Source organism: Durotheca rogersii, assembly GCF_024521655.1.
Source record: "Durotheca rogersii strain YMJ 92031201 chromosome Unknown GGS23scaffold_4, whole genome shotgun sequence".
In the NCBI taxonomy this organism is placed as follows: Eukaryota; Fungi; Ascomycota; class Sordariomycetes; order Xylariales; family Xylariaceae; genus Durotheca; species Durotheca rogersii.
This window is the reverse complement of record NW_026251235.1, coordinates 2254590-2278936: the sequence shown is the minus strand read 5'-3', so window position 1 is coordinate 2278936 and position 24347 is coordinate 2254590. Positions and strand designations below refer to the sequence as shown.

At 56.3% G+C, this 24347-nt stretch overlaps 5 protein-coding genes across 5 annotated transcripts; 4 read left to right on the top strand and 1 right to left on the bottom strand.

Moving 5' to 3' along the window:
- The first annotated feature begins 5093 nt into the window (after positions 1-5093).
- Positions 5094-7260, top strand: GGS23DRAFT_377443 (DUF1752-domain-containing protein). Its single transcript, XM_051513405.1, has 2 exons — positions 5094-5336; positions 5403-7260. Exons 1-2 carry the CDS (start codon positions 5237-5239, stop codon positions 7055-7057), a joined length of 1755 nt encoding a protein of 584 aa, XP_051374969.1. The 5' UTR covers positions 5094-5236; the 3' UTR covers positions 7058-7260.
- An 868-nt stretch (positions 7261-8128) lies between these two features.
- Positions 8129-8914, top strand: GGS23DRAFT_556239 (uncharacterized protein). The gene has a single exon (XM_051515646.1). It carries the CDS (start codon positions 8446-8448, stop codon positions 8815-8817), a length of 372 nt encoding a protein of 123 aa, XP_051374968.1. The 5' UTR covers positions 8129-8445; the 3' UTR covers positions 8818-8914.
- Positions 8915-9821: 907 nt separating this feature from the next.
- On the top strand, positions 9822-10532 carry GGS23DRAFT_556234 (uncharacterized protein). The gene has a single exon (XM_051515645.1). It carries the CDS (start codon positions 10141-10143, stop codon positions 10414-10416), a length of 276 nt encoding a protein of 91 aa, XP_051374967.1. The 5' UTR covers positions 9822-10140; the 3' UTR covers positions 10417-10532.
- A 4578-nt stretch (positions 10533-15110) lies between these two features.
- GGS23DRAFT_377338 (uncharacterized protein) lies at positions 15111-16110 on the top strand. Its single transcript, XM_051513403.1, has one exon. The coding sequence runs from the start codon at positions 15306-15308 to the stop codon at positions 15828-15830; it is 525 nt and encodes a 174-aa protein (XP_051374966.1). The 5' UTR covers positions 15111-15305; the 3' UTR covers positions 15831-16110.
- A 5199-nt stretch (positions 16111-21309) lies between these two features.
- Positions 21310-23842, bottom strand: GGS23DRAFT_556215 (uncharacterized protein). The gene is made up of 5 exons (XM_051515644.1): positions 23425-23842; positions 22835-23233; positions 22307-22786; positions 22097-22253; positions 21310-22033 (listed from the first exon to the last, which is right to left on the bottom strand). The coding sequence occupies exons 1-5, from the start codon at positions 23434-23436 to the stop codon at positions 21747-21749; spliced, it is 1335 nt and encodes a 444-aa protein (XP_051374965.1). The 5' UTR covers positions 23437-23842; the 3' UTR covers positions 21310-21746.
- Positions 23843-24347: the final 505 nt, after the last annotated feature.

Genomic DNA, 24347 nt, shown 5'->3' with positions numbered 1-24347 from the left:
AATTTGAGGTAGCGCCCATACGATGGCTCGAATCCGCAACATCCCCCGTGCACGTAGCCTATCTCTAGAGTGCTTCATCGACTCGGCCGGACAGGTTGGCGCACTACCTACGTTGGGGGGTTTAACTATGTCAGGTAGCTAGTGGCAGCTTACGTTTGACGATCTCCTCTCCTAGAACACACGAGGATCGCCCCAAGACTTGCTGAGACCTGCTCTTCAGGAGGATCTGCCGGAGGGAGATCACTGCGCTACGGGCTGCGGGCTGCGGGCTGCTGACGGCGGATGCTCTGCCGAAACGTACACGATCAGATTACGGTCCCGTGCTGTCCGCTCGAAGAGCTGTTGGTTGGCCGGCGCGCTTGCTGCCAATGTCCGATGCGGAAGGTTGAAAGCAACGAAGCAGGCCTTTGGAATCCGTCATCACGCTGGGGGGCTCTGGCCGTTAGCGCTGCTGCTGAAGAAGAAGAAGGACTCCGGGCCGTAGGCGCGGGATAAGGCTGTGTCCATAAAGAAAAGACGAGTAGCAACAATGGATAATAACATTGATCGCAACGGCGGCAAGCCTAACAAAAGGGCTCAGACCCCACATGTGATAGATGGATAAATGGTTGTGACCACCCGAAACGTCGCGAGTGACTTCACACGCTAGCTAAGATTAGGCTTACGGCTTTCGACGTGGCTCCCCCTCATCTACTCCGCAAACGGCGGCTGTGGCCATTTATTCCATCGGTACGTGCCAGATCGCTAGCATCGTGACAAGCAGAAAGAAAAAAAAAAAACTAATGAGCGTCATCGCCCGGCTACGGAAGCCCTACCTGGCTGAGGAATGCGATGGGGGCCGCGTCGGTGAGGGGTTGTTTGTGGCAGAGTCCGTGGAGCCGTCGTGCTAGCGATGCCTATTTGGCGCTGGTGAATGGCGCGCGAGTGTGATGGAATCTCAGGTCAGCGGCGGGTAGCAGAGAGATGCGGATGTGATAGGCGACCAGCGTCTATGAGTACGGCGGCGGCAAGGGGTCTCGCTAGCAATTGGCGGGTGCTGGCCGCTTGTTGGCGCCATAGAGAAAGAAGATGCCCGAGGGCTGTGTGATACTGTCGTTGCTCGGATGGCTCATCGTTTCCAGGGGAAAGGCAGATGTGATTGATGATGATGACTGACTGCCTAATGTGCGTACAAGCCTTACCAAGCCGTCGTTCACTGGGATGCCCGGAGCGAAGAGGTGATTGCTGGTGCTCGACACACACAGGTCTGCCTGTCTACTAACCCATTCGTCCCCGCCGCGCCCCCAGTTCGCCACCCCGGAGCCCCCCCTCGTCCTCGTCTCCCCGTGCCTCAATGCGAAGTCGTGTCGCGGCGAGAAGAGGGCGCCAGATGCGAAATCGACACCTTGGCTCGATGCGACTTGCTTTGAGCGAGATTCCCTCTCTCCGGTGGCCATGGGCTCTGGCGCGATTTCGTTGGTGACGGATAGTCGGGGTTACCTAACGGGCCCTGTGGGGGGGGGCTCTCGCCTTGGGATGGGGGCAGACCCGGATAGACGGTTTCGAGGTTCTCTCAACCTGCCTGTGGCTGAAGCGCTCAGCTGACCAGCATTCATTATGCGGAGAACCAAGGCCAACCCACGGCTTGGCCGCCACCGGAGCCCTGTATGAGGCAAATCCCCTCCGATGTCCCGCGTAATACGCAGTAGTAATAATAATAATGATATACTAATAGTAGTAGTAGTATGCGTAGTAGAGGCATGTGGGATGTAGAGGCAGCGAGGTAGGTCATGAATTATTCGCACAACTATGAGGTTAGGCACCTCCTAGAAGTTACCTTAGGTACCTCGTCGTAGGCATGGATCTGACGTACCTGGCCATTCTTATCGCGTGGCGTGTACATACCTACCTCCTTACGCGCCTCGTGGTTATACCCAGGGGCGTCGAGGAGCTGGTATGCATACGCCTTAGGATGTACCTACAATATGTATAGTTACAATACGTGCACACCTGTGCAAGACCTGGTGCTGCTAATGCCATACTGCTAGGCACGCTGACAGGGTGCGCTCTGTTTTGTGACTTATACGCTCACGAGAATGCGAAAAAGGCCAACGCATACATGCGATGGAGGGCGGGAGGAGGGCACACGATAGATTCATATGTTCGCACCCATCACGGTCCCGTCGTCTGCCTGGTCAGGCTGCCCCCGTCTTCGCGGGGTTTCGCGAACGTAGCGTTACCGAATGGAGGGGAGGTTATGAAAGATGGATAGGCTTGCGCTCGACTTGTCTGCATAGCCGTACTGTCTTACCTCTGAGTTATGCGTTGGCAGTCCGCGGTGTGGTAACGTGCTCGGAGGGGTGTTGTGTTGTCATTGTCGCGAAATCGTCCAAATGACTTACCTGGCCTAGTCTCGATCGAGAACCGAGAGCCTAGCAGCCGGCTGTGGGAGACGCGGCGTAATGCGGGGGGACGGTCCGTCGACTGAAGAAGACAGCCTGGAAAAACTGCTGAGGTTGGCTGCGAAAGGCCCGCATCACGAGGGTTGCTTGCGAGGCAAACTCTCGAGATTCTAGCCGGATCTAGGCAATTTGGGGCCGACCTAAACCCAGGCCCGGAGGGAGTGAGGGAGAAGCGAGGAAGAGGCAGCGGTAGGTAGGTAGGTAGGTAGGCAGAGAGAGAGAGAGAGAGAGAATGTCACGAACGTCACGCCCCATCAGCAGCCCCTCGAGGAACCCGTGTGTTTTCCGTCACCGCTCAGCGCGGCGCGACGCACCGCCTAGCGAAATGTCTATAATCATGATTCGACCAGGGCCGGCGTCGGTCGAGCGAGTCGACTGCCGCATAGCTCCCATCCTGTGTCTTGTCCTGTTGAGCGATTTCGTAACGCTCCTACATAGCAGACGTGTTGTGGCATTGTCATCGCCTCCCGTGACCACGGGCCAAAATTCCAACCACAAGCAAGGATCACGACCGCTCGGGAACAGGACGCGGGCATGTACACTCTACATCTTACTCGGCACGGGCGACAAATGGCTGAAGAACAAGTAGGGCCAACTCGGCCCTAGTTGGGTCGGTAGCCCTAAATTCCTTACGTCGAATCACTGCTCCGGACCTGGTCCCAGTGCACGCACGCGGATATGTATAGAAGGGGGCATTTCCAGAGTCTGGCCTGGTCAGAAGACCCGTTTTCTCAGCAGCGGACAATTCTCGTTATCGATCGATTGGCGCGTAGGCTGTATCATGAACAGAGCTCGTCCCCTCAACCGTGCTTCCTCTCGAACGTAAGAGGGAGAGACAGGCGCGGACTAAGAGGAAGAGAGAGAATCACGACCATCACGACGAATCGGCGGATTTGCTTCTTGAGCAACTGCTACGTAGTAGAATACGAAGATTAGGATTTGGACATGCCCCGTCTCACAAGCCGCCGGGTCTAGCTAGCAATTGGGTGCCCGCGGGCGAGTTCGGCATTCTCGAGCAAGCCGGTGACAAGTCCCAGGCCGCAGCGTGTGCGTATGTACATACATACATACATACCTATATGTATATACTACGTTTAGGTAGGTAGGTTAGGCCATGTCGCCCTGTGAAGAGAAGAACAATGGGTGTAACCGTACTCGTCGAGTCAGCAGGATCTCGTAAGTGGTACGGGGAGAGGGAGAAGAGGGGGGGGGGCACCAGTTCGACGGCCAGGAGGTAGGAAAACGCCATCTACGCGTATGAAAGCCAATTGCTCTGCCCGACGGCCGGCCAGGACGGTTGGTGAGGGTTGGGGAAGGCCTATGACGAGAGCGTCAGCGAGTCCAGTGACCCAGACGGCCGTGGCTAGTGGCTAAAGACGAATGCAATCCATCGATCAACGAGGCGGGACAAACGAATGGGAGGCGGTTGAATTGAAGGTAAGCCCGCTGTACGTTGGCCACATTGGCCAGCAAGCAGCTTCGTGACCAGCTTGGAAACGACCGGACGAAGGAATGGGTAACATGTGCCTGTTTGGAACAATGCCAAAGCGATCGCTTGCGGACCCCAAGAAACGGTCTGATGTCGGGCGGCTGGTACCTAGGTAGGTACGTACCGGCTAACCTTGGCTATGCAAAGTACCTACGTACACGTACGTGCCTGGGGGAATGGCCAAGCTAGGGCAGCCGGCCGACGGGGTCGATTGCTGGTGTCTGGTGTCTGGTATCTGGTATCCGGGTACGTACTATAGGTACGCAGGTACCTTGCCAGATTTGCGTCGGGAAACGGGACCTGGCCTATCGACCGCGGACGGCGTCCCGGTATGCCAGAGAGGACGGCCTTAAGTACCCCAATAGGAATACACTGCCCGTCCGGGCCTAGCGGTGTTGCGCTAGGTTGGGCGCTATGCCTGAAGGGGCAGCCGGGTTGACGCTCCAAATGGGACCGTTCGGGGTGAGTCTGGCCGCGGCGGTCCATCTCCTAGAGAAACACCGGGAGACGAAAGCCGGTACGTACTGGCTGGGGACCCCTCGGGTACGTACCGTGGCAGCCCAGGTACGTACCTCTGCGCGTGTTGGCAAGGGTGTCGCTGCCACCCCTAACCCCAGTTCCGCCACCCTCCCCTTCCATAGTCAGTCTCGCTCATCACTACAAGGAACCTGAGCAGGGACCCATCCGCGCCCGAGGACCCAGAGTTGACCGTAATAACGGATACAGCTGGGCACGTACCCGGGTACGTAGCTACGTGGCTACCTGGGTACTTGGGTACCGTGGTACCTCTTCCCCTCTCCCCGAGTTTCCACGTACCTACGTACCGGCTCCAGCGAGGAGGATCTTTACACACCGCGCTTCGTCTCCCCCTACCGCCTACTCCACTCGCCCTCCGGCTGGTCGAATACATATGTACACAGCTATCCTCCCTCCTCTCCCTTTCCTGCCAGACCTCCATCGAAAAACCACGAAGCTGGTTGACTCCTCTAAGGTGCGAAGAAACGTTGGTGACCGCAGCATTGATCACCTACCCATTAAGTCGGCCTCCGGAATCCACCCCCGAGACCCGAGTATCTGCTACGAGAAGCACCTCCCGCTCCTGCTCGTATATCCCGCCGTTGCGCCCACGAGCACGGCGCCTCAGCATTCCCAACCTGCCCTACCTGCCCCGGCCGGTCCTCGAACGAGCAGCACGAGTTCTACCGACACCGACATTCGCGGTCGGCATCGCGAAACCGCTGCCACCATATCCTCCACAACACCCTGACTGTCTGCTCGAGCAGCCGAGCGTTCGCCCAGAACAAAGATGCCTGGCAAAGCCGAAGGGTTGGTCCTGACCGTGGATCCCAACGTCATCCACAAGGTCGACACGAACAATGCCCAGAACCTCTTCAGCATGTGGACCGGTAAGGCCCCGAATCGTCGAGCCTGGCCTCCGGGTGGTTAGCCACTGCTACTAACCAAGTGTGTAGTGTTTTCCCGATGTGCCGACTCCGTCGAGCAGGGTCGAAGACTAGAGAACCTGAGCTGGCGGTTATGGAACAGGGAGACCTTCTGCTGCGAGGCCAAGGCCTTATCTGCTGCCGCCGCCGCCGCCAGCGCCACCGTCACATTGCCCAAGGACATCCCGGAGCAGCAGCGAATACCTGACGTCCCCCAATTGTCGGGCAGCGTCGATTCCGTCGTTGACGAGGAAGCCATCGACCTGACCACCATCTCCGACCCCGTGGAGATCGTCCGCCCGCGCATCGTCCGACAAGACTCCTGTGCTAGCAGCCGGAGCCGTGGTCGTGAGCGTCACATAACCTCGGACCATCTCGAGAAGATGGTCGTCTCTATTATACAGGAGAGGGAGCCGAACCTGGCGCCGCTCTCTGACACGAGCTCTGCTTCCGTCGAGTCGTCCGACGTTGAACACACTCAGTCATCCTGCCCCGAGACCGAGCAGACCCCTACCACCCCGACCACCGAGTCTACCTGCCAGTCCACCGACGCCTCCTTACAATCTCTATCGCAGCCCAAGACCCCGGAAACCCCTGCCACGACCGTCGTGCGAGGGTTCTCGCCGTCAGAGGCTCCGTTGTTCCGTGCCTCCCACGAGCTGAAGATGGCGAAGCCGGACCCGATCCCTGAGCCGCGGGCTTCGCCTGCCCCGAAACTGGTGCAGTCCAAGAAGGTCCCCCAATTTAAGCCCGGTGACTCTTCTAGCAACGAGTCCGCGCCTCGGAGCCTGGAGGTTCGCCAGCCCCTCGCCCCCCCGCAACCTCCTAAGAGGAAGATGTTCGAGGTTGGGATGGGCTCGTCCGGGGAAGACGAGGCCTCGTCGCTGAAGAGTGCCATGCACTCCCGGCAGGTCTCTCTGCTCGGTCTACAGAAGAAGCAGGCCCCGTTCAACCACCAAGTCACCACGCGAACCATCCAATCCATGAGCGACCATTCGGACAGCTATATGGATGAGAGCGCCATCGACGACGATGACGAGGACTCGGAATGGGAGGACTCGAACGAGGAGAGCGGAAAGTCGAGCGTGGACGACGCTGTGACGTTCAAGAGGTACCCGTCCAAGGCTAACCTGACCTCTCGAAGGTCGTTGATCAGCCTCATGATCGCCGATCAGGAAGAGCGAACCAAGGGTCTCAGCAATTACGCGTCTCACTCTACCCCTGCCATTCCCCAACGCGCCCGAGCGCTGCACAACGTTGGCAAGATGGCCCTCGTCTCTTCGCCGAACGACTCTGACCATGGCCTGGAGATGAGACGAGGACTCCGCCCCACGCCTCTGAAGCCCATCAACGAGAACTGTAGGCCTGGAGCGCAGCCGATCACGACGAACGTGCAGCACCACTGCCAAAACGCAGCTCTATCGCCTAGGACTACTAGGAGGAACATGTTAGCTACAGAGTTGACCGAATCGCTCCGGCGCCAGCTCCTGTGGGAACGGCAGCAGAAGACCTCGACCGCGAACGCGGTCTTGAAGAGGCGCCACACCTCCCTCGACGTGGCCAACCTTAAGCAGTATCCCGAGAAGGTGTACTTGGCCAAAGGGAAGGACGAACAGGAACCCAGCAGCTGGAACCAATACTTCAGTCGCGACGACTGCGGCGGATACCACGCCCAAGGCTGGTAAATAAAGCCACCTTTTTTTTTTATAATTCGAGCCACAATGCCGGGCAACCGAGCTTGCTGGCTAAAACACCCGACGGCAGACATGAAACTGCCTTGTACATTTCTGTTTCGGTTTTCTTTTCTTTTCGAAGCATGGCGAGGCGGCAGTCATACGGTACCGATTTCATTCATGAGGCTGGCGTTTAATGATGTTTCCTAATGACGAGGCATCCCTTCGCCCATAATCACACACTGGGTGGGGGACCCAGGACCGGATCGGACACGATTCAATATCACGACCATAGCCTGAGCCGTGGCGCCAAATTGTCTCGACTGTTTCCGACCTACTTCACAAACCCATCGTGTGTCTAGGGCATTGGTCTCTAGTTTTCACGTTTACCTGGCACTAATCGGCGTTGCTACCTCAAATGATACCACGGGCCGCATTTGATTTCGCTCTTATCACAGGGCTGCATTTGCTTTCTGTTACGGATAGCGTGTATTTTCAAGGAGAACCGGAGGGCGACCTCACGAAAGGAGAAGAAGTGAGAGGAACCAAGGGGAGGAAAGAAGGAAAATCAAGGAGTGTATGGCCTCGCCGGCTGCTGCAGATGGAGAGAGGGCCGTGATCACCAGGGAAGAGAGACGCTGAGCCCCGGGTAAAACAGCCCAAAAAAGGAAAGACAAAAAAGCATGCTCCATGACTGCAAAAACATAGTAAAAACTCAAGGCTTACAAAATAAAAAGAGTAAAACGTGTGCTTAATCACCCATCTATCCATTGCATTCCGGTCGCAGTTCCATTAATGATGAGACCGGTTTACTACGATGTGCATCCAATAGTGTGTGTATATATGTGTCGTATAAGGAACATATAGACATCGCCAGCCCGGGATGAATTGAGGAGACCCAGACCTACTACCTAGGTCGGGACGAGGGCACATGTTAGGCAGAGCTTGAAGGTAGGTGAGCTCCGAATGCAGCCAAGAAATTCGCACGGCGCTCCTCAGCATGTGACGATCTCACCTTTGTTGACATTTCGACGAAAAAATGCAGCCAGGTGGAGAAGTGCAAGCTGGCATACATCCATCCGTCTGTAATGATGAGGAACGAACGGCTGTGACTACTACTACTATGCTGTATCGTGTACCCGTATCTGTCAGTGCAGAGGGAGGAAGCGTTTCTTGTGTATTTATTTATTTATTTCTTCCTTCTTTCTTGCGGGAGAAGCCTCCTTAGTGGTACCATGCGACCGCATCCCAATCCCAATTACTGTATTACGTTTAGATAGACTCGCACGCCTCTCTCCTCCTCCACAGCTCCAAGAAAAATTTACTAGCGGCTCTAATGGGGCACCCAAAATGCCGCTGGAGAGAGGAATAAACCTGTAGTAAGCAGGCGAGCAGCGTTCATGGGGAAGCCTCTTCGTCCTCTGCTCTTCCGCGCCCTCCTCCTCCTCCTCCTCCTTTTCCCTCGTTCCCGGTCGCTTGCTCCCTTCCTCGCCCTCCTACCCCCCTGCCCTTCGTCGCCTACCTCTTCCCCGCCCCTCTGCTGCCCTTCTCCCCCTGCCCTCCTGCTCTTTCCAGTAGGTCGAGTAGAGATATTGGGGGGAGAGGGGGGGGGGGGAGCGGTCGAGGAGGGTGGGAACCGGATTGGGACGACAGAGAAGGTAATGGGAAAAGGGACCGGCAGAAGGGGGTTTTCGCTGATTCACCTGGATGGGGGGGACGGGAGAGACGGATGGGATTTGCGATGTCGATTGCCCAGAAGGGAACGGCCATGACACCACACCGGCGGGGGACGCGAGATAACAAAAGCAGGCATGGGCGTCGATGGCGGGTGCAACGGGCGGAGAGCAAGCGGGCTCGAAGGGAAAAAGGGATAAAAAAAATAAAAAAAATAAAAGGAAAATAAAAGGACGCTCCGGATGCGCGTGCGGTCGCTCGCTCACTTCGCTGTACGGCGGCGCATCATCCCATGTACCCAATCAACCCGCAGCCGGGAGGGACCCTTGATCGACCATCGTCGGAGGATATGGAATCTCTAGACCGCCCTCTGGGTTTCTAGAATATAGATATGTGTGCTTGTATGCATCTATCTATCTATGCCTTCTTGATTGTTTATTTATTTATTGATTCTTCTTCTTCTTCTTCTTCTTCCTCTACTTTCCCTCTCCTCTCCTTTTTCTTCCGTCCTTTCCGCCCTCTTCCATCCAGACCCAGCTCGGATAACTGTGCTCTGAGGAGGTTAGGTACCTAGCTAATCTACGTGCATAGAGTACTTTAGCATACGTAGGAATGTATACCACCCGTCCACATTAGGAAATGCAACTGCGTAGGCTCCCATGCAGAGCAGATGACGGGGAGGCCAGCTTGATAGGTAGTATAGCAGGCAGGATGCCTGAGAGACCCCCGTTGAAAGTCGAGAGGTGTAACACACCTAGGTAGTCAATCCCGGACTCTAGAACGCTCGAAGATCTCGAATGATCAGCGTCGCATGTCGGCGCTCTTTTCCTAGTCCCTGTTTCCGCACGCTCGATCCGCCGCGCATCGCTGTCGCTGGTCAGTTCGCGAGGCGGGGCCCGACGGGTGACGCTCGCAGGGACGACAAAAAAAAAACTCGACCGATAACGTGCGGAAGTAAAATTCACCATAGCACAGCATTCGCCAGCTGGACACGGGGGCGTCCCGAAGGGGGTTGCGACGAATCCAGATAGACGGCTGGAAGAGGGGGGGGGGGGGGGGTAGTGATGACGACGATGGCTCCCCCCCCCCGGGCGGAGCTGCACTTCGGGTAACACCAACGAGCGAGGACATTCCGTCCACTCTTCCCTCCCCCCTCCCCTGCCCACGATCCCATCAGGGATCGTACGTCGGCCTGCACGGCTTGTCTACTTGTTTACTGAACTAACGGTGAAATGGAGAGTTAAAAGGGGGTTGGAGGGAACAGAGGAAACCAACGTCGAAAGCAAAAGAAGAGGCCGAAAGGGGAAAGAGAGCGAGAGAGAAAGGGCCCGTCAACCTGGTGTCTCTCGTAGTCTGGTTGCGGCAGAGGCGTGTAGGTATTGTGGTGCGCCTAAGACATATTAGGTGCAAGGTTGGAGGGCATGCCATTACTACATTCGGCCATTTCGATCTCTGCGATACCGTTGCGCTGTGCTATGTTACTTGGTAGATCTAAGCATACCTGTATATTGCCCGCGTACATGCCCGGGGTTATGACCTCTCTGGATTTAGGTAGGGTTTCTCTACTCATATGTAGATATCTACAGCCAAACACTTACACAACCACTAACCTAATAAGCACTTTCGTTGCCTCGTCTTACCTTACTTACACTTACACGAACCTAGCCCCAATCACCGACGGGCTCTGCATGTCCTAACATCATACACCGCACTGCTCCCTCCGAGCATCCCCCCTCCTCCTCCTCCTTGTCCCTGCTCATCCCGTCTGCCTTTGCCGCGTCCATACCTCGCAGGCAGAGAGGCTATACCATCCAGTTACTCCAACCCAACCAGGCCTGGAGGGTACGGCATATATGGAGGTCGCTAGGTATGTGCATCGTGCATTGGGGAGGCAGAGGCATGTTACGCGACAGGGCACCCGGGTACGCCTACAGGCTGTGTCGTCTGCAGAGGGCCCCTCTCTCGAGACGTGAGCAGGTCTGCTGTTCCCGTCGACCGGCCCTGGAATTAGGTATGTGTGCGTACGCACATGCGCCCATGCTACCCGGGCCCATGCCCTGCATGTTCCATCTGGGCTGTTGTCCTGTTACCCGCCTGTCGATGTGGCCACCGCAGGGAAGTCGGCCGGCTAACAGGAGGATCGGTGGCAGAGAAGAGTCGACGTCGCCATCGCAGCGGACCCTGTTCGACGGCGAAAAATGTATAAATAAATACGTGCATATATCTATATCTACCTAGGCTTATAAAATGAACAGGAAAAAGCGAAAGGCAATGAAAATAATAACCGGGGAGAAGCCCAAATTAATTGGCGCTGCTGGCTCAGATATACCAGCAGGTAAGTGTACCTAAGACAACCTACCTACCTGTGTTATGTAAACCTTCTAGCGTGTTGCGACTCGGGGCGGTGAAGCAGACAAGAGCTACCTACCTACCTACCTACCTGCCAGCCTAGGTATAGAACCGCCTGCCTACCTCATTGTTAGGTGACACGCTTCCGAGCTCCCCGCCATAAGTCACACCCCTCAACCTACCATACATCACCGACACACTCTATACCTACCTACCTACAGGCGGCTGCTTAGAAGGACTGTAGGCGTGTCTCTGCGTGCATAGATGCCCAATTTCGTTACCTACCTACCTACCTACCTATCTGTGACAGACGCCGTCCGCCCGCACGCGGGCCACGAACACGCCTGCTACACTTTACCGGCCGGAAGCTCGGGCATCGGATTGGCCCCTCCTCGCGGAAAGATATGCGCTGGCGGTGATCCAGGGCCGGGCGTCGAGAGATAAAGAGAGAGCGAGAGAGACAGAGAGCCAGACGATAGCAACTCATTTCATTACGTACGTACGCACTTAGGCACGCGCTCGAGAGCCTCCGCGCGCGCTGGATGGCAGTTTACCTACCTACCTACCTACGTGCCTCGCCTCGCTGCCCGCCGCGCGTTTCACATGCAACGCCGTCTGCGGTGCGAGCCCACGACATGCCTAGGTAGGTATTACACAGGGAGGGAGGGGCCGACACCTACCTCCAGCTCCAGCTCCTCCTCGTCCTCGTCCTCGTCGCCAGATTGCCCAGCATGCTGTGCGCGCGCACACATCCACAGCTGGCCACGCGCTAGAGTTGTGCGACATTAACCTGTCTAGCTGGCCGGTCTCTCTCTCTCTCTCTCTCTCGCCCCCCTTCCTCTGCCACGCCGGTACGCGGACGGCCCTCGCGCAATCTGCCGCCCTATCAGCCCGGCCGCTCCCCTTCGCCTCCGCCCCCTCTGCGAGCGGCGGCGATGCCGCCGCACCCCGCGTGCGTGCGTCCTAAGCCAGCCGAACGATCCCTCCCTTTTCCCCTCTCTCTCTCTCCGCTGCGAGGTCCGCTGCGATGCGGTGGCCGCCGGTGGGTAGTAGTCGTCCAAAGGCAGGTAGGTAGGTAGGCAGGGAGGGAGGGTAAGTAGGGACGTAGGTAGGGACTTAGGGGCAAAAGGTGGCCTAATGTATGTCGACCCTCGACGATAACGACTTGCGGCATCGGAAGAGGCGAGAGAGGTGCGGCTGCGCTTGCAGCCTATGAGCGTGCTGCGTGGTTATACGTATGGATGTGGGTGCGTGCGTCGTCGATGATACTCATGACTTCACTCTGGCTTCCACGCGCACGGGTATACATGCCTACCTCCGCATCCATGAGTAGAAGATGAGATGCCTACGCCGATGTGGATATGATGGGTGGGTGGGTAGGTAGGTTAGGTGTTATATCAACATGTGCAATATGTATATACCTACGTGCGACAATACTCACGTACACGGCGGCATGCAACGCGTCGCAGGGTAGATATTTAAATTTTAATATTACCTAGTATTTTTGGGAGTATTTTTGGGAAAATATTTTTCTCTTCCCTCCCTTTTTGCTTCCCAGGATGCTGCGATATCTTGTTTTACGCTTTTTTTATGATTGGCCGGCCCGGAGCGGCCGGTCGTCGGGGGCCTCCTCCGGCCCCTCAGTTCGTCTCATTCCTACCCTCCACCAGCCGCGGACTGAGTTGTCTCCCCTCGTCATCGACCTACGTAGATGACCTACCTACATGGCATAGCCGCTGAGCGGAGGTGAGTAGGGAAGGGAAGGGTGGCCTGTCTGTAAGGACAGGATACAGGGAGTAGGGAGCTAAACTGACGTATGGAGGAGATGTGCGTAGGTATGTACAGGACCTACCTAGACAGATGTAAGTGTAAATGGAGGCGTAGGCATAAGCATATGTGTATGTATATGTGAATGTATGCAGATGTATGTAGGTAGGTAGATGTAAGCGCATGTAGATGTAGATGTGTGTGTATGTGTGCTACCACAAGCTACAGCTACCTACAGCCAACCTACTTACCTACCTACCTATTTACCTACATCGTCTACGTCTACGATCTTGGGTTGCGATACTGCTAATATGCCCGCTGCCGGTACAGCGGCTAGCAGGCATACCTTTGTCGCAGGTAGACGTTCGTTCCAGGACAAGGACGAGCCAAGACGACGGCACAAGACGAAGACGGTGCCCACTGGCGTGCATGACACCTTCAATGGCGATAGGGCTTATCTGCCGTATATCAATGGGTCGCCAGCACGATGAGTTGGCCTCCCACACCTTTCGAGTCGCTCGTAGTCCCCCGGAACAAATCAGGGCGCGAGAGCCGGCCCTCACCGACTTTTTGGACCTGCACCAAGCAACGGCCGCAGTCCCCGCGCGCCCGGTTGGGAGGCATCAGATGGCCATTTTCCTTTTCGCTCTCATTCCGGCTATGCACCACTGACACGCTATTGCGAGATCACAGCTAGCCGAAATGCGTCTCTCCGCGACGCTCGCCCATCCGGCAGCTTTAGCACGGGGGGGTGGAGGGGGGAGGGAGAAGAAGGGGGAAAAGAGGAAAAAGGGGGGAGGACAGACAGAAGAAGGGAAAAGGAGAGAAAAAAAGAGGCAGAAAGGATAGGCTGGGGAGGAATAATACCAAAAAGCCCCTCTCCGTCTCTCAATCTTGTCCTTCTCCCTACGAACCCTTTGCCGGGTCTTAGCATAATCAGCTGCCGCGGTTACAGTTGTTACCAACACATGGCTGCTGCAGCTACTTCACGAGGACATGGCGGTACCAAGGACGCCGTCCTACGGTTCGAGCGCGCCTAGCTGTTCGTCCCGGGGGGAAAAATGGAAAGAAAAAAAGAAAAGAAAAGAAAAGATTTATGACCTCGAGTTACGGGTGTGTGTATGTCGAAATCCACTCTTCCCCCTCCAAGCTACCGAAAGGAACTACGGGCACCATCGTGGGCCGTTGCTCGTTTGGTGGGATGTTCCCGCCGAGCATATGCCAGTCATTTTCATGTGGCGTCGTTTAGGGTTAACCTGCCTGACGATATCCACACCCCTACATACCTTCGATACCGGATAGGCATGACGAAATTAGGGAGACGGCTTGCATTGCATAGCCATAGCTAAGGCAGGCGGGAAGAGGGGGAGACACAGCCGGCCGGCCAGAGGAGAGGGTGCGTCGGGAGAAAATGCTCGTAATCTACCTGCCCGCCGCTCAGGCAGAGAAGGGAGAGGCATGAACCAGCAGGCACATCAATCGGCTTCAATTGGGGACAGCGCCCTTGCTGCCTTGCCGGGCACGACGAGAGCGAATGGGAGGGGGGAACGGCGGGAGGTTCTCGACGCGGCCAGCCTCATTGGCGAAAACGGATTGGCGTGAATACGAGTCCATCGAGCCAATGTCTACGCGGGGGGGGTAGACCTCAGGTTCGTCATCAATCAGGTATCTATCCCACTGTCTGCCTCGTGGTCAACAGATTCGAAGGGAGATAGGCCAGCTCGAGGCGTCGCGAAATGGCTATTGACACTATCCATAAACCGTACTGACGCACGCACACACATAGACATACACAGAGACACATTGCATGCACCAATGCGTTGTCAACCGTAGCCCGTGACAGTCGGTTGAGCAGGGGGGGGGGGAAGAAGAGGGGGGCAGGACTCGCTACTTACAACGCGATTAGCCCTCACCAGCAGGCCTAACGACAACAGCAATACCAACATGCAGCGGCCTAGGTTCAAGTGACTCACTTGAGAATATCCCTCTGCCCATTCGAATTGTTATGACTGGCGGGGGGGGGACGGGATTTATCTATATTTACCTAATATATTGTGTATATACACGCAGGATGGGATTCTATCAATTGGGTCGAGGGAGAAGCGAACAGGGGGAGCGAGTGCAACAAAAAAGAGGCCTAGCAATATCGAGGAAATAAATAAGAATTGGACAAATAAAAGGGAAAAATATTGCAGAGCTATTAAAAAAACAATACGTCGTTCCCCGTCATCTGACCACGTTATGTAGCTCACCCCATAGTGGTGGGTGGTGAGGGCTAGCAGGATCTCTCCAATGGGGGAGGGCGGCAAAAGGGTGGGGGATGATGCGCTGCTGAGCTTTCCTGAGGCTTCATTCATATGAGTATTTGCGTGCGAGTTGCATGTACACGCCTCCATCCTAGAGGTACATACCCAGCCAACCAACTACGCAAGAGGAAGCACGTACCGCATAAATAGCATACGGGGGACGTATGTGTACCACATACCTCTCTTATTCGCGTGTGTGTGTGTTGCCGTGTATTGCAACGAGAATGCCTATACAGGTATGTAGAGGGCCATTCGGATTGCCGATCGGTCCTATTTTTCCCATCCCAGAATCGCGGCCGGCGCCTGCTCGGTTCAATTGGCGCAATATTTTCACTTCTCGCGCTCTCGCTCCCTGCGTGTTCTTCTCCTTGTCTCCCCTCGCCGTCTTTTTTTTCCTCGGGGTTTGTTCTTGTTTTTTTTTTTTTTTTCTGATTTCCTTCTCTCCTCATGACGGCCGATCGGGTCTCGCCAACCGACGCTTAAATTTAGCCGCCCAGTCATTAGCCACGGTGGCCGGCAAGGACCCATCGCGGTGGGGCGGGACCCCGCAACATTCTAGAAGGCTTCTAGCGCGCCTCCTCCTGGCGCCCATACCTTCGGGCAGGTGGAGAAGATGGTGGGGGAAGGCAGCTTGGGTGTGGCCCCACTCACCCAATCGCCGCATTGCCCTCGGTACCTACCTAGGTTAGGTGCCTTTAGGAGTACCTACGTACCGAATGTACCAAATGTGCTCAGGTGCCCGCACTACCTTGTACCCAGGTACATACACGCCCGTCACGGGGGAGTAGGGCTGCAAAGGTGGGTGGGAATGCTGGGCATATCACGTGAAGCTTAGCCCGCCAACCAAGTTGGGCAGTCATAGCAGCTCGGCAGGGAAAATGCTGGCCAGGCTTACCTAACGCACGCCTCTAGCACATGATGTCCGCCCCTCGGCCCACTCCACATGAGCTGCCAGAAGGAACCGAGATCCAAGTCCACTATCGGTCAGTCTACCTACGGACGTATATCACACTCACACCCGCGAGCCGGAATCTAGCCACCCACGCTACGTACCACGCTACCCGCGACCCTAGGCTACCATGTATCCTGAGTGTGGCACGGAGGGCGGCGAGGGATGCCAGATCACATCCTGCCTCGAAATAGCACCGAAGGCCCGTGCAAGCGGTGGCGTGGCACGAGAGAGGCGACTCTGAGGCTGGAAGGGTTTCGAGGCCTGATGGCCCTACCACCGCCCCCCCCACGCAAACCACTCAATGCGTGGCTAATGGTCATCGTGGCCATCGATCGTTGTCAGTGCCGTCGAAGACACGCGTTACCACGACGCGGGGGCGGGGGGTGAATGCGTGGGCGGGCTGACGAGGGTATTTAGCAACCGAGAGGAGAGATGGTATGAGCTTGCCTCTATGCTCGGTGCGAGAACACCAACGGACACCCAGACGGACGTACACATGCACCCACACACATACACACATACACACATACACACATACACACATACACACATACACACATACACACATACACACACGTATATGCTCTCTAACAAACACGTACACACACGCGCAAACACATACTCACCCTCACAAGCGTATGCCGCATATCTAAACGTAGGTATGGGTGTCGGTAGTGCTACTACGCTATGTCTACCCACATGGATGGCATGCGTATACACGGAAATGATAAACACAGGCACACGCTGGAACTCAGATGTGCCGGGTTACGGGTCTGAGACGAGTCGTTAGACAGCCACACGGCCTCGGACGATGGCAGATGCCACCTTTTTGGTTTCCTGCTCTTTGTCGCCTCAGCCACGTGGTGGCGAACGCACCGGCCATTCTGCTCCTGGCGGGAAGGGAGGGAGCCCTACTACACGTACTGCTACTATACATACGCACACAGGCCCCTAAGCCCGAAATTTCCCTCGCGACAACGGATGCCATCCGGCCGGCGCTGTATCGCACACCGCCTGTCCTTGCAAGTGGAGCACGCCAGATAATTTCACGGATTGCGCGCGCGAGGCCGTCATCACCGTCGACAATTTAGTCGACCGGCTCCGCCTCACCTCCACGGTTTAGAATCCGTTGTTACATAGCTCATCTCTTTCTCCTTGTTAACACCCTCCGAACTCGAAGCGCTCGCCCGTGCGTGCTACTATAGCCTCCGAAGCTACTTGGACGGCGATGAACGAGCGGCACTACTGCTGTAGTTAGCCCGACCATCCCTTGGACAGTTATCTTCGGGTACAAGGAGAGGGGGAAGAGAAAGGGGGAGGGAAAGGACCAGGATCATCCTCCGTAGCAAAGGTGGGTTCCGATAAAGTTGAGCCGAGGGGGGGATCCCAGGCGGTCTGGGGCGATGAGTCTGGCTATGCAGTTGCCGTTCATCCTCACGGCGCCGGCAGCTTTGGCGGAGTGTGGCCGGTGAAGGGGCCATGTAACATCAAGCCTGGCAGCGTCTGCGGCGAGTTGCCCGGGCCTTTCCATTACGAGAAGCCAGCACCGATACTAACCAGCGACTTGCGCGACGTATTTTAGATACGCCTTAGCACGCAGCGTTTCTTCCTCGCTCGGCCGCGATGCTATCAGCAGGTATAGATACCCCTTTATTCCAATCTGCCAAGGACCTACAGGGAAACAGTCATCGCATAGGCTTGAAAGTAGTGTTACCTGTCCGTTTCTCCTACGACTCGAGAGATTACCACCTCCTAAGGCTGGATACGAGATGAGACTAAGGAGCATTTCTTTTTTTATCCCTTCCTAATTTATCGCGTTTATCGGAGATACTCAGGCCAGCCTACTCCTGAGGACTAGCTGCTGGAGCCCGTCCCCTCCATTACTCCGAACCTCATCACATTTCGACTCGGAGCCGCATCGGCTGCGAATCGTCAGCATCCGAGCACCCAAGGTTCTGGGGAAAGCCTGTTGGGCCAGCCGCCAGCTCCCCTACGAAACTCCTAGGGGAAGCTCTGCCGACACGCTACATACTACTACGGCGTGGTAGGGTTTGGCGCACCAAGTGCCACATGTAAATAACACAGTAAGTACTCTTGTGTGCCGTGACGCCATGATTCGGGGTTTATCCTTTCCACCATCCGGGGTAATGCTTCCAACATAGCCTCTCCAAGTTTTCCCCTTTTCTCACATGCAGGGAAACCGGCCCGTCTCGTCATAGTAAGTAGTTAGTTAGTCAGTCAGTCATACCCCGAGCGCACAGGTTAAGTGACCGCGGCGGCAGCAGCAGCACCAGCAGCAGAAGAAGTAGCCCTCCCCCCCCCTCCTCGGCTTCTGCTCGAAACGTCGACCTGGCTCTCTACAGGCTTGCCTTAGCGAGCCTTGTCATCATGAACCTGCCGGAGTCCTGAGCCGGAATGCATGAATCTCATCGCCGCAGCGCAATTTAGCGCCTTCCCCCCCCCCCTTCCCGCCCCCCTCTCCCGGGCGACCAGGGATATGCCGGCAAGGGGGGAACAGCCCTAACTAACTTCGTAGCAATAACGAGGCGACGACAGAAAGTGGTATCCTATGGCGTCGTCTATATACATAGCATGCATGCCGGATATGTAGGAGTCAATGAAGCGACGCCCTAGTGGCTTGTCGACGTATGTATATGTGTGCGTGTGTATGTATGTATACACGCTCTCTCTGGAAAAGGGCGGTGACCACCCTTCCTCTCTCTCCTCTGTCAGCCACCCCCAGATGCAGCATGATGCGTGCACGAGGTGCTAGGTAGGCACATAGTCAGGGGCCTAGCTCTCTTCCCCTTCGGCTCCCTCTCCGCCTGGCCCTAAGCCATGTCGTGCCGAAGACGACCTAGAGGCTACGCCAGGCTGCGCACCCTGCTACACCTCTCCTTCCTCCTCTCGCTGACCTTATGTGGACGAACTCGGGCGCTGTGTTGAGTTGCGTGTATGAACGTATCGGCCCGTTCGTTGCGCGCCCTGACACGCAAGCGGAAAGCAACATCGTAATCAGCGCCGCGACGCGCTGGGAACGGCGGATATCGGTAAGGCCACCGGGGCGGGAAGAAGGGGCAGGTGTGAGAACGGCCAGCTGAGCTCGTCCTCCTCCAACCCCTTTCCCCCCCTGGCCCCATACGCGAACGCAATTCGACGTCCTCCCCCGATTCTAGGTTTCGCCAGGCAGAGCTGAGGCGGCCGTTGCGCGGGCAACGGACGCAAGCGGTGGTCCAGCTCGCGGCGGGGGAGCTCTTTCGAAGTATGCGGGGAGGAGGGGAGGAAAGGCAAAGGGAGAGGGGGAGGGGAAAGAGGATGAGGATCGCTCAGCCGACGGATATTGAGTTCACACGGCCCCCTCCCCCTCCCTCCCTCCCCCTTTCCACTCCCCTCTCGCCCTCGCCCTTTTCCCTTCCCGCACCGCCCTCGCGCCCCCGGATTTCCCCAACGATCGATAGTCTCGGGACCGAGAGAGTTCGGGGGAGCATGATGGTGGAGAGGAAGGTTTGCCGGGGGGGGGAAGGCGTGGGATAGAGAAGCGTACCGCAGGTAGGTTTAATAATAAGAATGATGATGATGATAATAAAGGAAGAGAATAAATCGCTAAAATGGGGAACTCGCGAAATCGTAACAAGAGCGCCGCCGCCGCAGCAGCAGCAGCCCAAACCCAAACCCCAGACGCGGAAAATAACCTCGGCGGAGTACGCATACGTACGTGCAGGGCCGAGCAGAGCCCCTCCGACACAGATCCCTAGCGAGCAGAGAGCCGCCACCGGCCGTCGCGCCGTGGGTAAGAGGGCCGCCGGGGGGGGGGGGGGGGGGAGAAGACGGGACCGGGAGGCCCCGCCCCGACGCGCAGACCGCGGCCTCGCGCCGACGATCCCGATCTCCCCTGCTGACAGCGGGAAGAGGAAGGGGGGCCGGGCGGAGCGCGGCCGGAGTCGGCGGGGAGAAAGGGGGGCTGCGGCATGCGTGCTGCGAACTAACCTTAGCTACCTACGCCGTCGGACACAAGGGGGGGGCGGGTGCGCGGTATATGCGGCGGCGGCGACGGGCGAAGCGTGCTGCGGTGGCCGGCGCTGTGTTGTCTTCTGCCCTGGTTATCAGGACACCGTCTCGGAGGGGGCGAGGACGTGAAGCTGGAGCGGGGCGAGAGAGGGAACTATCTCGCTTTCGCCTTGGCTGGGCGGGCTCTCGGGTCGGGTGCCGTGTGCTTGTGTACTTGTATGTGTGCGGATAATAAGGGGATGGGATTACAGCCGGATCCAGCCGTGGAACGCGGGACTGTTTGGTGACTGGTTGTGTGTCGAGAGGAAGGGGGGGTTAGTAGATGGGAGGATGAAAGGGTGCGTGGGTGTGTGGCTGGAGAAAAGGAGAGAGGCGATGTCGTGGACGGAGAGCGGATAGCATACGGGGTGCTACGTAGTACTAGATTTTTCCAGTGAATTGCTCGTCTAGTCCTCGTATATGATAGCATATCGACTCTTAGACTACTTTATATCCTTCTGGTGGCCCCTTTAGCGCCCGTATCAGCACGCAAGAGCCGGATACAGTCTACCCTGTCTGCCACGGTCCTCGACCCCTTTACTCGCTCCCGCCCTCTTCCTCGTTTTCTCACCTCACGCGTCGCCTATCTAGGGCGTCTCCGTGCCACTTCCACTCGTGAGGAGGAAGAAAATCGATCTAGAAAAGACCGGCCCACGAGGACCCGAGAGCTTGTCTAGCGGCTACGGGGATTCGTGATCGCGGGGCTGTGGACGTACACACGTCCTGGTCGTGTAGGCTCGAGTGGAGAGAGTATGGCCGGTGGAATCTACCCTGGCGCAAATGTAGCGCATAATGTTGATCCGCGATTTGAGATTGGGGTGTAACGAAGTCTAAGTATACGAGAAGTTTCTGTCGTTGGTATGCGTGACGTACGTGAGTTTTTCAGACGCCTGCCTTTAAGGTTCATTGGCATAAGATGAAGGACAATCCGGCCAATATAAAATCTAATCACTTTACCTAAATCACCATGAGTTGGACTATGTGCGTATGTATTGACTCGTAGCTGATGGAGCGCCCACAGGACGTGAGCGCGCGGTAAGGGGTATGAGCTCTGTAGTAGGTGCCTAAGCAATGCTGAACGGAGTCACATAGGCATCCGCTATCTACTTGTGCTGGTGCTTAAGTACCAGGTTGGAATTGTATGAAAGATAAGTATACCGTTATCGAATGGCTATGTTCACCGAGCTGGAGCATTCTACGTGGAGGAAGCGGGCCGATTCCTACGAGGAACAAGTCGTATCACGGGGATGACTTCTGGTGCTTCATTTTCAAGCCGTTGCAGCGGCAGATCTCCATCGACGCACCTACTACACAGACGAACCCGAATGCCCCGGCGTACAGGGAAGACCACAAGAAGAACCAGCATACCACCGCGCTACTAATACATCTAAGAAAAAACATAACACGGCTTCCGTCTCATCGTGTAAAAGCAACGCCTCAGAGTATATCTGGCGGGAATCTCGTAGTCGAGTAGAGAGTATTGGATTAAAAGAAGAAAAACAGGTCCAAACGCAGTCTGCCGCTTCGCCACCAGGCGTTGCCCATATTAAATTCCATGGGACAACAGCCTCGTCACATCACCTTGCGGCGTAGCTGAAGAGACGTACTACCTAAACTCCCCCCCTTCAGTCTTAGATATCACCACGGCGTTTCTATCCGCGAACGGATCATTCTCGTCTTCGTCGGCGTAATCGTCGTCGTCATCTGATTCTGGCTCAGGAGCTCGCCGTGGGGTTATCGTTGGCTTGGACGCGGCAGACGGCCGTGGGGGTGGCACCGGCCTGGGAGGAGGGGTTGGGTTGATGCTGAGGTTAGACACGTCTGGTACCGGACCTGACGGGCTGGTTGGGCTCGCCGGCGACGACATTGATTGCCTGTGCTTCTCGGCCGCCACTGTTGCTGGTAAGCAACGGAGAAAGGGAGGTGATTCAAAGGGGGGACATAGTCCTATCTTACTTCTATAAAGGTGTGCCTGCTCTGCAAGCTCGTCCTCGGAATCGCTATCGGCGTCGATGGAGCGGTCTAATTGCTCAAAGGTCATAAGGGCGACGACAAGTTCATCGTTGGCGTGTAGAAGCCCGCCAAGCCATTGCTCGTCCTCGACGTGGTAGATCTAACCAATGTCAGCCTACAGCCCCTCATGTTGGGTTTCTACTAGAGACGTACGTAGCGTAGAATCTTTCTCCTCAGTTTCTTGCAAGCTTCGAATTGCTCCACGGCGGCGGCATTTTCTGATATCCTTTCTCGTTCTCGGTTTATGCTCTGAAGGGCATTCGTCAAGTTTGTTGACGCCATGGAGGACTCGGCGATCGCAACCTTCATGGCGTCCTTTTCCGCCTCGAGGTTGAAGGTCTTATGCTTCTTCTTCCCCTTCTCCTTTTTCTTCTTGTCTTTGGAGGAGGAGCTTGAGAAAAAGGACCCCGAGCCGGAAGGCGACTTGACATGACTAAATGATTGGACGGTTTGGCTTGGCTGAGGGTATTCGACAGGGTGCCGCGAGGACGAAGCCTGAGGGGACGGAGCCTGAGGGGACGACGGCGGCGGCTGTTCAGCTTCGTCCTCGGAGTCACGAAAGGGGTCTTGCTCAGTTTCACGGAGGACCCTAGATTTCGCCTGGGTGACGACCTGTTTGCGTCGTGGGAGTTCCTACTGCTATTAGCCTAGGGCGATCTCTCGCCTGTCGAGCGCCGTTACCTTATAAAGCATGGAGACCCTCTCGAGGCCCGGCGTATTCTTGTATTCGGCTGCCCAACTTCTGAACAACTCGTCGCACTTCTTCTTTACGTCCGGATCGGACAGGTCTGAGGTGCCGCAGACACGCAAGCGTTCAAGCAGCGGTTCGTCGATAAAGGTCCTCTGGAAGCGCGGGCCGGCATTTTGGATTAGGCCGTCCAGGAGCACGAGCGCCCTGAGTTGCCGATGGACGCTGCCGTATTTCAGCTTCTTCCTCAGCGCGCGAGCGGCCTCGGCGGGGCCAGAAGCCTGCAGCTTGATGACCTCGACGAGGTCGGGGATACCGCTAAGGTCGTCTTCTTCGTACTGCTCGCTGGTGAGACGTTCAACTGTCACCGTAACGGCGGAGTACGGTTTTTTCTACAGAGGAGTCAACACCATTCGAATGCATTCCTAGCCGGGCGCACCATCCCCACGCCGTACCACATTGGCTAGGAACATTGCGAATTAATATAAACACATATGAAAAGGACGATCCGCTATTCAGAGAGAAGCGGCGATACCGCGATAAGGGCCGGGCGGCCAATCCCCGGCAAGCGCGCGCGACATACCTGGGAGAACATGGTCACAGATAGCTTCGATTCTGTCTGGCGCGGACGAGGTTCCCGACGTCGAGCTAAGCAGAGCCGGCCGATGGGCCGACGAGCTGCGGTATCTCCAAGATACGGGCCGTGGTAGCTGGCCTTCGGCTAAGAACGTTGTTGGAGGGTGCTGGCGGGACTGGAGAGCTGGGGGAGCCGGTGAGATGCACGAGATTCACTAGGTACCTAGCTAGGTAGGTTCACGAGGCTCACGAGGTATACGTGGCTGTGTCGGTTGTCATGCGGGAGAGATGAGACGAGACGAGGTTAAGGTGGGGTGGCGGGCAGATAATTTGTGGCTTGCTAATACGGAGCTCTTCGTCAATTTCGTCCATTTGCGAGAAATACGGGAGAGTCGCGACAGGTGGTGGTGGGGAGGGAACGGAGAGGGGGGGGGGGAGACGAGAGAGCGCGAGGTGGTGGAGAGGGGATGGTGAAGGGACGGGGGAGGCAGAGAGGGGTATTCCCCTATAGCCCGATTGATACCCATAGGTGGGTATTCCATAGATGGGTATTTTTATCGAGCTAACCGGTATTCACCTGCCCATCTGCGATTCCTTTTCCCTATGGTCTATACGAAGCCATACAAGTATTGCGCCGTGGAAAATGGCAAATCGCTGCCCTCGCATTGGGCTAAGCTGTGCAAAAACTGAAGCATGCACCTGGGAAGAGGTACCTACAGCAGTTACCTAGGTACCTAGGTACGTATCCGCATCTGTCGGTACCTGATCTAATATATGTACAACACCCATACTGGGTAGGTGGGCGGGTACATGCGTCGTGGAAGCGACACTAGCAGCCACGGTTCTCGTGCCTGGCTGAGTGACTGAGGCGTGACGTAGGTAGGTAAAAGTACCTAAGGCCGTCCTTTCGCAGGCATGGTGCTGGTGGTT

What these genes read in the sequence shown, in the direction of transcription:
- GGS23DRAFT_377443 (XM_051513405.1), top strand. Translation starts at nt 5,237, where the DNA reads ATGCCTGGCAAAGCCGAAGGGTTGGTCCTGACCGTGGATCCCAACGTC. An exon ending in CCTCTTCAGCATGTGGACCG is followed by an intron (nt 5,337 to 5,402) that starts GTAAGGCCCCGA and finishes CCAAGTGTGTAG; the next exon opens with TGTTTTCCCGATGTGCCGAC.
- GGS23DRAFT_556239 (XM_051515646.1), top strand. Translation starts at nt 8,446, where the DNA reads ATGGGGAAGCCTCTTCGTCCTCTGCTCTTCCGCGCCCTCCTCCTCCTC.
- GGS23DRAFT_377338 (XM_051513403.1), top strand. Translation starts at nt 15,306, where the DNA reads ATGTGTACCACATACCTCTCTTATTCGCGTGTGTGTGTGTTGCCGTGT.
- GGS23DRAFT_556234 (XM_051515645.1), top strand. Translation starts at nt 10,141, where the DNA reads ATGCCATTACTACATTCGGCCATTTCGATCTCTGCGATACCGTTGCGC.
- GGS23DRAFT_556215 (XM_051515644.1), bottom strand. An exon ending in GGGTCTCCATGCTTTATAAG is followed by an intron (nt 22,787 to 22,834) that starts GTAACGGCGCTC and finishes TAATAGCAGTAG; the next exon opens with GAACTCCCACGACGCAAACA. An exon ending in GCAGGCACACCTTTATAGAA is followed by an intron (nt 22,034 to 22,096) that starts GTAAGATAGGAC and finishes TACCAGCAACAG; the next exon opens with TGGCGGCCGAGAAGCACAGG.